Source organism: Sminthopsis crassicaudata, chromosome 4, assembly GCF_048593235.1.
Source record: "Sminthopsis crassicaudata isolate SCR6 chromosome 4, ASM4859323v1, whole genome shotgun sequence".
NCBI lineage: Eukaryota > Metazoa > Chordata > Mammalia > Dasyuromorphia > Dasyuridae > Sminthopsis > Sminthopsis crassicaudata.
Genome location: NC_133620.1, coordinates 24,328,851 through 24,339,797, shown reverse-complemented (window position 1 = coordinate 24,339,797; position 10,947 = coordinate 24,328,851). Strand labels below are relative to the sequence as shown.

At 54.9% G+C, this 10,947-nt stretch overlaps 1 protein-coding gene across 2 annotated transcripts in view; it reads right to left on the bottom strand.

Moving 5' to 3' along the window:
* Positions 1-9,908, bottom strand: part of TTC39A (tetratricopeptide repeat domain 39A) — a 50,092-nt gene extending 40,184 nt beyond the window's left edge. Inside the window, exon 1 of one of the 2 annotated variants that reach the window (XM_074265971.1) lies at positions 9,752-9,908. In XM_074265971.1, coding sequence (XP_074122072.1) covers positions 9,752-9,801 — 50 coding nt within the window. In that variant the 5' untranslated portion in view covers positions 9,802-9,908. The remainder of the gene's footprint in view (positions 1-9,751) is intronic. The other variant, XM_074265968.1, reaches the window with a different exon arrangement.
* Positions 9,909-10,947: the final 1,039 nt, after the last annotated feature.

Below are 10,947 nucleotides of genomic sequence, written 5' to 3'. Positions count from 1 at the left end.
AGGCCCGTGAGCTCACACACATGCACTTCTACATGCACGCTCACATGCGTGCACACACACTCACATACATGTACTGTGCTCACACTCACACACGTGCACTCACGCTCACACACATGCACACACGGACACATACACTCACACACAGGCCCGTGAGCTCACACACATGCACTTCTACATGCACGCTCACATGCGTGCACACACGCTCACATACATGCGCACACGCTCACACCCACAGGGATCTGGGAATGTGTGTCACGGCTCAGTCTGAACTCTCCAGCTCCGGGCTCACGGCCCGGCCGGACACTCTAGAGATATTGATCCAGCTGAAATGCTGTAATTAAACCCCATGGGCCGCTCACATGGTTACCTGGCCCGGTCTGGACTTGCGGCCCTGTTCTGTAGGTGGACACTCCTCCCCAGGAGGAGGCCTCCTTCCCCTCTCCCTTCCCCCCCCACAGCCAGAGACTGGGGAGGGGGGCAGTGAGGCAGGCTGAGCAGAGCACAGGGACCTGAACATCTCTTAAGACCACCCCGGCAGGGTGGGAGCCCTGAAGCCACAGCCTAACCTTGCTGCCTTCTTGGCTACCTGGACAGACTACCGATGTCTGCTCAGCTTGTGGGCCACTGAAACCCCCAGATCTTTCTCAGAAGATCGGCCCTCTGGCCCTGGCCCCCCTTGTTGCACTTGCAAAGCTGACTCCTTGGCCCCAGACATAAGGTGCTCCCTTCGTGCCCGTCAGAGTTTGCCTTTTGGGGGTCAGACTATTGCTGTCACAATCCTTGGGGACCCCAGCTTTGTGCTGATGGGAGGAGCCTGGCGTCCCAGCAAGTGTAGACGGACCTCAAGGTCAATCTGGGCCGGACACTGTGCGGCCCGGGCAAAGCCACAGACCTCTCAGGCTCCGGCGCCTCTCTGGGCTGGCTGCGTGGGACAGAGATTTCCTGCTGGGAGTTTCTCACGCCAAAGAAAACCGCTCACTCCCCCAGGCTGGCCTCAGTTTCTGTCTCCATGACAGCGGCTGGCAGGCCCAGAGGATGATGATGGTGCCTTCTGTGGCCACGCCCTGGAGGCTGCTCAGGTGGCAGGGGCTGGGGCCCCTGAGTCAGAGGCAGGAAGGGGGGGGCCGCCTAGGCTAGGGGGAGGGGTGCTTCCTGGGGACGCCCCGCCACCCCTCCCCAGGCCCGTCCCCACCCCCGGGCCGCACCCCTGCAACAGATGACTTATGGAGGGCAGGTGAGTCACGATGCTCAGAATGCTTCCCAGCATCCCCCGTAGGCTACATGACCTTGGGGAGGTCAAAGAAACCCAGCTGGGAGAGAACAGGAAAATACAGATGTCAGGAGGGGCCTTAGCCACGGAGAGGGGAGAGCTAGGGAGGGAGAGGGACGGGAGGGACAGAGGGAGGAAGGGAAGAAGGGAGGGAGGAAAAGAGGGAGGAAGAGAGAAAAAGAGGGAAGGAAGAAGGAAGGGAGGGAGGAAGAAGAGGGAAGGAAGAAGGGAGGGAGAAAAGAACAGGGAGAGGGAGGGAGGGAAGGAAGGAAGGAGGAACCAAATATTTATTAAGCACCTACTGTGTGCCAGGCCCTGCCCTGACCATATTACACATATTATCTCATTTGATCCTCACAACTACACTGACAGGTATCATGCTCCTTATTTTACGGTAGTGGAAACTGAGACACAAAGTGATTAGGGTCCATTTCTCTACCCTATTGCTCAGGGACTTTAGATGTCAGAGCTGGGAGGACCCTTAGAACAGGGGAGGTCAGGGGCCTAAGAACACCTTATTACAGTCCAGATAAAAGATACAACCGGACCAGTGAGGGTGAGGGAGAAAAGGGGGTGTCACGCGGCAGGAATGAGAGATGACAGATGAGTATCCGGGGTCTCTCGGCCCCGCCCTCTCACACCACCAGGAACCTCATGTTCCTCAAGCACGTTGCATGACCCCCTTTGGGAGATCTGGCGGGACACCAGGCAGTTATATGGGACGGCAGTGTACAGACGGCCTGGAAGGATGCATTGTCCCAACAGAAGGGATCAAAACTCCTCCCAAGCATTGCCCCTTAGCACACACACATGCGAGAAAGGGTTCTATTCTAAAGCCAGGTTGCCTTAGCCGCCATATCCTCTCTTTGGCAAATAAGTGTTGGGTGGCTGACGGGGTTTCTGGGCTTTTCTGCTCTTTTTATTGTGATGATCGCTTTGCGTTGGTTAATGATCTGTAGGAAGTGCGCATGTCTGCCTGGTGTTTATCCCTTCAACTTTATCACTCTCATTCCTTGATGCTTGTTCTAACTGATCAGTACAGACTATAAATACAAACTGTAATTCTTCCCTTTATTTTTTTCCCATTGTTCAAGTTGGTGCTGATTTTGATCCTTGCTCCAACAAATCAGTGGGTTAGTTGTACACAGATCAATGACTGCATCAGGGAACCAGGTGATTTCTATCCTCTAAGAGAATTGATTTCATTTCAGGGGCTGTTGTGCCAGGTTTGTGGGTATGTGCCAGGTTCAGTATCCACTGATTTTTTTCTGAAAGTATCTAAGAACGTGAGCCAGAATTATTTTCCAAATGGTTTTCTTTCTTTCTTCCTTTTTTTCCTTCCTTCCTTCCTTCTCCTTCCTTCCTTCCTTCTCCTTCCTCCCTTCCTTCCTTCCTTCTCCTTCCTCCCTTCCTTCTCCTTCCTCCCTCCCCTTCCTTCCTTCCTTCCTTCTCCTTCTTCCCTTCCTCCCTTCCTTCCTTCCTTCCTTCCCCTCCTTCCTTCCTTCTCCTTCCTCTCTTCCTTCCTTCCTTCCTTCCTTCCTTCTCCTTCCTTCTCCTTCCTTCCTTCCTTCTCCTTCCTCTCTTCCTTCCTTCCTTCTCCTTCCTCCCTTCCTTCCTTCCTTCTCCTTCCTTCCTTCCTTCTCCTTCCTCCCTTCCTTCCTTCTCCTTCCTCCCTTCCTTCCTTCCTTCTCCTTCCTCCCTTCCTTCCTTCCTTCTCCTTCCTCCCTTCCTTCTCCTTCCTCCCTCCCTTCCTTCCTTCCTTCCTTCTCCTTCTTCCCTTCCTCCCTTCCTCCCTTCCTTCCTTCCTTCCTTCTCCTTCCTCTCTTCCTTCCTTCCTTCCTTCTCCTTCCTCCCTCCTTCCTTCCTTCCTTCCTTCTCCTTCCTTCCTTCCTTCTCCTTCCTTCCTTCCTTCTCCTTCCTCTCTTCCTTCCTTCCTTCTCCTTCCTTCCTTCCTTCTCCTTCCTTCCTTCCTTCTCCTTCCTTCCTTCCTTCCTTCTCCTTCCTCCCTTCCTTCCTTCCTTCTCCTTCCTCCCTTCCTTCTCCTTCCTCCCCTCCCTTCCTTCCTTCCTTCCTTCTCCTTCTTCCCTTCCTCCCTTCCTTCCTTCCTTCCTTCCCTCCTTCCTTCCTTCTCCTTCCTCTCTTCCTTCCTTCCTTCCTTCTCCTTCCTCCCTTCCTTCCTTCCTTCCTTCTCCTTCCTTCCTTCCTTCTCCTTCCTTCCTTCCTTCTCCTTCCTCTCTTCCTTCCTTCCTTCTCCTTCCTTCCTTCCTTCTCCTTCCTTCCTTCCTTCTCCTTCCTTCCTTCCTTCTCCTTCCTCTCTTCCTTCCTTCCTTCTCCTTCCTCCCTTCCTTCCTTCCTTCTCCTTCCTTCCTTCCTTCTCCTTCCTCCCTTCCTTCCTTCTCCTTCCTCCCTTCCTTCCTTCCTTCTCCTTCCTTCCTTCCTTCTCCTTCCTCTCTTCCTTCCTTCCTTCCTTCCTTCCTTCCTCCCTTCCTTCCTTCCTTCTCCTTCCTCCCTTCCTTCCTTCTCCTTCCTTCCTTCCTCTTTTTTCAGGTAATGGGATTACTTAACATGGAGTCACACAGTTAGTAATCATGTGGCTTTCTAAATCAATATGGGACCTGCAAGGATCCTTAGGTACAGTTTAATGGGTTTCTGGGTTTCTGTTTGAACTTGACACGCCTGGTCTGATCCAATGCCTCATTTCACACATAAGGAAACTGTGAGACTCAGCAAGGTTCAGTGGCCTGCTCAGTCACACAGCTCCTATCGAAGGTGAGGCTGGGCCTGGGTCCTCCACTCCTTGATCACAAGGTCATGATCCCCTTCCGCCAGTGACTTCTGGTTTTCTGCCCTCGGGATGATCAGAAGCCCCTCCCCCACACACATACACACACCCCACTTCATGTCCCATCTCCAGGCTTTTGCATTGTCTGCCTTCCCTCCCCATCCCCATGCCTTCTCCCTGAGACGGTGTTCCTTTACACTGTGTGTACCTTGCATGAGCACAGATTTCCCCGTTACAAAGTGAGCTCCTTGGGGACGGGGACTGTTTTCATTTGTTATTGTCCACTATTAGGCCCATAGTAATCACTCAGTTTGTTGACTGACTTATTGATTGGCACATGGGAAGCAATTAATAAATGCTTTTTGGGATTGTTCAAAGCCCTCTCCTGCTCTTCCTTTCATAACTTCCCAAGCTTCTCCCAGAGCTCAGGGAGCCTCCAGTCCTACAGGCCCGGTGTGGGAAGGGGGCGGGGCAGGAGGAAACAGTTAACTCCTCACCTCTGGACGGGAACTGTTTAAGGGAGTTTTTTCTCCTCCTTCAGCATCTCCTCTTACTTGTACATTTATGCCTCCATACACTTGGATATAAAACATGTACCTGTGAGAACCAGGCAAGCTCCTAAGATCTCCCTGAACTGAGTCCCTCCCTTCTCTCCCCATGCCCTCCACCCCATCCTCCTCACAGCCACCCACATGCAGGTCTGCCTGCGCTGCTCCCCTGCTCAAGAAACTCTAGAGACTCCCTATTACTGCTGGGGCTGGTCTGGATTAAATGCCCTCCACACTCTGGCTGGAGCTGACCTTTCCTGGATTCCTCCTTCATCTACTATCTAGACAGCCAGGATTCCTCATCATCCCCAAACTCATCAGCGCCCCTCACAAGCTGTTCTGGACTCCTGGAATGTCGTCCCTCCCCATCCCCTCTCTAGGGATCCTTAGCTCCAGGCTCAGCTCAGGCATTGCCTCCTCCATGAAGCCTTGCCTGATTTATCCACACGCTGCTGCTGCTCTCTCCTACCTGTGAACACCTGGGTATTTTCCTTTTCTGTTGTTGTCCCCAAGGTAAGCTACCGGGGGCATCCACAAAGCTTAATGCTCAAACACCGTCTCCTAAGGCGTCCCTTCACGGAAGCCTTGCCCTGGAAAGTCTGCTCCTTCGACTCTATATGTATTACATGTGTGCCTAGACTTCTCTTCCTCCTCTCTTCCTCTTCCTCCTTCCTTTTCTCTTCTCCCTCTTCTTCTTCCCTCTCTCTCTCCTCTGCTTCCTTCTTCTCTTCCTCCTCCTCTTCATTCTTTTCTTCCTCTTCCTCCTTTTTCTCTTCCCCCTCTTCTTCCCTCTCTTCCTTCTCCTCCTTCGCTTCCTCCTCCTCTTCATTCTTTTCTTCCTCTTCCTCCTCCCTTCGCTTCTTCCTCCTCCTTTTCCTCCTCTTTCCTCTTCTCCCAGTGCTCATCATAAGCACTAAACATTTAATAAGTGCTTATTAACCGAATAATAGGCACACAGTAGGAACTTAATGTTTGTTGAAAAGCACAGTGGGCTGAGGGATAGCATGGCCTCCTCCAGGAAACCTTTCCTGATGCCCCCAGCTGCTGGTGCCTCCCACCCAAAAAGACTTTTGATACAGACTTGGGCTTCTTAAACTTTTTCCCATTCCCAAGCTCTTTTCACCCAAGAAATGTTTACATGACCCCAGGTTTGCAAATAGGATGCAAACCATTTACTGATAATAAATCATAATTTGAGACCTTACATTCAGTTATGCGACCCCACATCAGGTTGTGGCCCATAATTTTAAAAAGCTCTGGTTTTGATTCTATAAACAAGTTGACTGATTAATTGAGAGAAAGACACAGAGAGACAGAGACAGAGAGAAAAAGAGAGAGAAAGAGAGAGAGAGGACAGAGAGAGAGAGAGAGAGAGAGAGAGAGACAGAGAGAGAGAGAGAGAGACAGAGAGAGAGAGAGAAAGAGACAGAGAGAGAGACAGAGACAGAGAGACAGAGACAGAGAGAGAGAAAGAGACAGAGACAGAGAGAGAGACAGAGACAGAGAGAGACAGAGAGAGAGACACAGAGAAAAAGAGAGAGAAAGAGAGAGAGACAGAGAGAGAGAGAGAGACAGAGAGAGAGAGAGAGACAGAGAGAGAGAGAGAGAGAAAGAGACAGAGAGAGAGACAGAGACAGAGAGACAGAGACAGAGAGACAGAGACAGAGAAAGAGACACAGAGAGAGACAGAGAGACAGAGAGAGAGACAGAGAGACAGAGAGAGAGAGAGAGAGAGAGACAGAGAGAGACAGAGAGACAGAGAGACACAGAGAGAGAGACAGAGAGACAGAGAGAGAGACAGAGACAGAGACAGACAGAGACAGAGACAGACAGAGAGACAGACAGAGAGACAGAGAGAGAGACAGAGAAAGACAGAGAGAGACAGAGAGACAGAGACAGAGACAGACAGAGAGAGAGAGAGAGAGAGAGAGAGAGAGAGAGAGAGAGAGAGAGAGAGAGAGAGAGAGTGTGTGTGTGTGTGTAAATATTCAAATAGATAGGCAGACAGTGCAATGGATAGAACAAACCAGGAAAATCTGAGTTGAAATTCTGCTCAGATATTTGTGAGCTGTGACCCAGGGCAGATCATATTCCTCGGTCTGCCTCAGTTTCCTTACTTGTAAAATGAGGATTATAACTTTCAGTAGGTTTGTTGTGATCAAATGAGATAAAAGATGTGCAACAATCTATAAACCTTCAGGCTCTATCGAGCCGCTAGCTTCATTAATACTAGGATGTTCTGGGTGCTAGAGTGCAAGCTCTCTGAGGGAGGCACTGTTTCTCCAGCTGTACCTGGCACATAGTCAGTGCTTAATAAATGCTTGTGGACTCAGAGCGTGGCTTTTACTTTTAGAGGCCTTTCCTTAAAACAGCCCAGAACAGGGTCCAAGCTGCACAGAACATAACGGCCTAATGGCTACAGTCACAGAACCGGCTTATTTCTGCCCGTCTCTGGCCTGCAAGGAGCACCCACAGGGCCAGACTCAGAGAGCCTGGCATCGAGGCTCCAGCTTGGCCATTTTCTGACTCTGTGTCTCTGGGAAAGTACCTGGATGTCTCTGAGCGTCAGCTTTCTTCTCTATGTGATAGACTCCTATGTCTTCCATTCTGGGGGCATGAAAAAGAAAGCCTTTGTTCACTCCAAGGGCTTGGGGTGAGGGTGGAGGAACAAGAGAAATGGGGGTTAAGGGAAATGATAAGGGAAGGGAAGAAAAAGAGAGAAAAAGGGAAAGAAGGGAAAGGGAAAAGATGGGGAAGAGAAAGGGAAAAGGAATGAAAATGGGAAGGGAAGGGAAGGAAATGAGAAGGAAGAGGGAACAGGAATAAGAATGGGAAATGGGAATGGGAAAGAGAGGGAAATGGAAGGGAAGAGAAAAGGAATGGAAACAGGAAAGAGAAGCATTTTTAGAGCACCTACTATGTTCCAGGCGCTGTGCTAGGTGCTTTACAATTATTATCTAATTTGAGACTTTCAAGAATCTGAGGAGTGGCTGCTGACAATAGTCCTCTTTTATAGCTGAGGAAACCGAGGCACACAGAGAAGTGATTTGCCCAGTCTTCCAGTTAGTGTCTGAGGCAGGATTAGAATTCAAAGCTTCTGGACTTCAGCTACCCAGGAGCTAGAAGCTGGGCAAACTCTGGCCTCGAGCCCCAGAGAAGCTCCTGGGTAAAGCAGGGACCCGCATGTTAGGAGTGCCGGGCCGGTGGTTCCTAACGCTGTGCCGAGGCGGGACGGAGGCCAGTGTGAGCAGCAGAGCTGGGCTGACGCTACCTGTAAGACCTGCCTCACAGGCTCTTGGGAGATTCCGACGAGATAAGGGATCGGAATCTGGGCTTTTGAAAGCAATCGTATCTCACCCACTTCATCCGACCAGAGGAGGGACCTCCCAGGAAGGAACCTCCCTCTGTACTAAAGCAAATCCGGCGCTGCTCTGCCAGCCTCAGTCCCGAGGGGTTACGGGCCCTCAGTCAGTCACCGGCCGGGAGCTAGTCGTGGGAATGTGCTCTGACTCGGAGCGCCCGTCCCCGTATCATGTGAAATGACGGGACCGAAGATTATTTCTTCGTGCTTTACCATCCCAGCCCCTTTCCCCCTTTCAGGTCTGTTTCCTCATCTGCAAAGCCAAGGGGCTGGACTAAATGTGGCCCTTGGGACCCTAAAAAAGGTTACGAGAGGTCCTCCGAAGAACCCATCCATCCACCTAAGCCTGATCCTCCCCTCGTCCCGCCTTCCCTCTGGGGCTGATCCAAGCCAGCCCAGCCCCTTTCCTGACAGTCCCTCGACATTATCCCTCAGTCTTTTCTTCTCCTAGAGCGGTTAAACCATCTTCTAGGGCCTGATCTCTCCTCTCTCATCCGCATTCTCCCTCCGAGGGGTCTGGGGCAAGAAGTGGTGTGGGGGTCGCCGTCGCCGTGGCTTCCCAAGCACAAGAAGCAGTTGCGTAAACCCGACTTCCTGGGGGGGGACCCCCACCTCCCATTCACCTGGACTTCCCCAGGCTGACTAGGGCCCTGAGAAGATGGAGGAGCCAATCGGCGGGTGGGGGGGGGGGGGGGGGGGGGGGGGGGAGATGGGGGGACGGATCCTGCAGATTTCCCATTTCATTTGTCGTCCCCTAAGCCTGGCCCTCCCGCCTCCCCGTCTCGGTCTGGAGCCGCGAGGACAGGCCCGGAGGCGCGAAGTCGCCCTTCCCCCCTCCACATCCAGTCAGCGGCCCGGGGCGGCAGTCACCTGCCTTCCTCCCGCTCAGGCCCCGGGCCCCCGACCGCAGGCCTCGGATGGCGCCTCTGCTCTCCGCTCATCCCCATCCCAGCCATGGCCGCGCCCTCGGGGACAGCCCCCGGCTACGCGGGCACATTTCAAAGATCTGTTTTCTGGCATTCGAGGCCCCGGCGCTCGGCCCAACCTCTGAGTGGTCCGGGGAACAGCCTGGCTCCCTCGGCGCCCGCGCTCGTCGGATCCCCTGCGCGTCGGAGGCGTCTGCGAGGGAGCGCGGGCTCTGCACATAGTAGGCTCACTACACGCCCGAGGAGTAAGTGAATGTGTCTCTCACTTGCCCCTTGACACAGATGGAGCCAAACTGGGCCGGCGAGATTCTCTGATCTCCCCTCCCCCTCCCCAAGAGGGCTGCCCGTGCGGGGGGGGGGGCCCTCAGGACGCCGGCCCCCATTCCGCTTCTCGGGCCCTTTGCCAGCCCCGCCCCCCCGCGCGGACCCCCACACCTCTTGCTGGCCGAGCCCCTCCCCCCAGCGATGTGAGGGCCCGGGGCTGGCTCTCCCCCTGGCCATTCCCAGACCCCGGGGGGGGGGGGGGTAATAAGGTTGGTCGCGTGGTTCACCAGCCCCTCCCAGCATGCTTCTCCTCAGCATCCAGAACTTGGGGAAGGGGGATGGAGCCGCAGCGCCGGCCAATCAGCAGCCTCCTCAAGGTCCCCTGGGAACTTGGTCTCGGGAGGAGCAGGCGGCTCTCGGACCGAGCCCGGCTCCCCTTCTCTCCCTTTCTTTACCCAGAAGTCCCTTGGCCCCGGAGAAGGGGCGGGGGCCCGCGGGCTCCCCAAGCTCCGGGGTCCCAGCGAGGCGAAATGACGCCGCGGAGGTTTCCTCTCGCTCCAGGAGCGGGGCGCAGGGATGCTCCCCCCCCCCGGCCGGTACCTGAGCCCGCTGCTCCGGCGGGGCCCCCTCCAGGGCGGGAGGAGCTCCATGGGGCTGCGCTGGGCGGCCTCCTCCGGTCGGCGCTCCCGGCTCCCGGCTCCCGGCTCCCGCCGCAGCACCTGGCCGGGGTGGGGCGGGCCGGCCGGGCGCAGGTCCCTCCCCCTGGGTGGCATCCCGGGCCGCCTCAGCGCGGGCCGGGGCCGGGCCGGGGCAGGGCAAGGCGGGCGGGCCTGGGACCGGGAGGGCGGCGACAGCCCCGAGCGGGGACAGGCCCCGGGTTCGAATCCCGCCCTTCCGCTGTGGGAAGGCCAAGTCCCGGCTTCTCCCCGCAAGGCTTCCCCGGGAAAAAGCCCTCCCGCCTCCGACCGCTGTCGTTCTCAGACCTGACCAAATCGCGCCCTTTCCCGACAAGTCCCAGTGGCTCCGTGACCTCCCGGGTCAAACAACGACACCCCGTGGGGCTTTTAAGCCCCCCCACCTTGCAACATCCTTGAACCCCACCCCGCCCCCACTCCTTCACAACTACCTCCAGATCCCCCGCTGGCCCGGCCGCCGAGGCCCCGCCGGGCCGTGTCTTCTGTTCCCTTCAGGACTCAGGCCCTTCCCCTCCAGCCGCTTCCCCTCGGGGCCCCACCGGACCCGCAGCCTCCTCCGGCCCAGGCCGCCTTCTGCCTTCCTTCGTGCCCCCAGAGCTTAGCTCAGCGCCCAGCACTTCTCCAGCTGGTGCGCAGCCACTCACTGGGGCCGGCCTTCAACTTCATCCTGGTGAACCGAGACCCACCTTGTCTCCTTCTGAATGGCACAGACACAGACAGAGAGACACAGAGAGAGACACACAGAGAGACACACACAGAGAGACACACAGAGAGATATACAGAGAGAGACACACAGAGAGACACACAGAGAGACACAGAGAGAGACACACAGAGAGACACACAGAGAGACACACAGAGAGACACACAGAGAGACACACAGAGAGACAGAGAGACATACAGACACAGAGAGACACAGAGAGAGACAGAGAGAGAGAGACACAGAGAGAGACACACACAGAGAGACACAGAGAGACATACAGAGAGACACAGAGAGACATACAGAGAGACACAGAGACACACACAGAGAGACACAGAGAGAGACAGAGTGAGACACACAGAGAGACATACAGAGAGACACAGAGAGACAGAGAGAGACAGAGA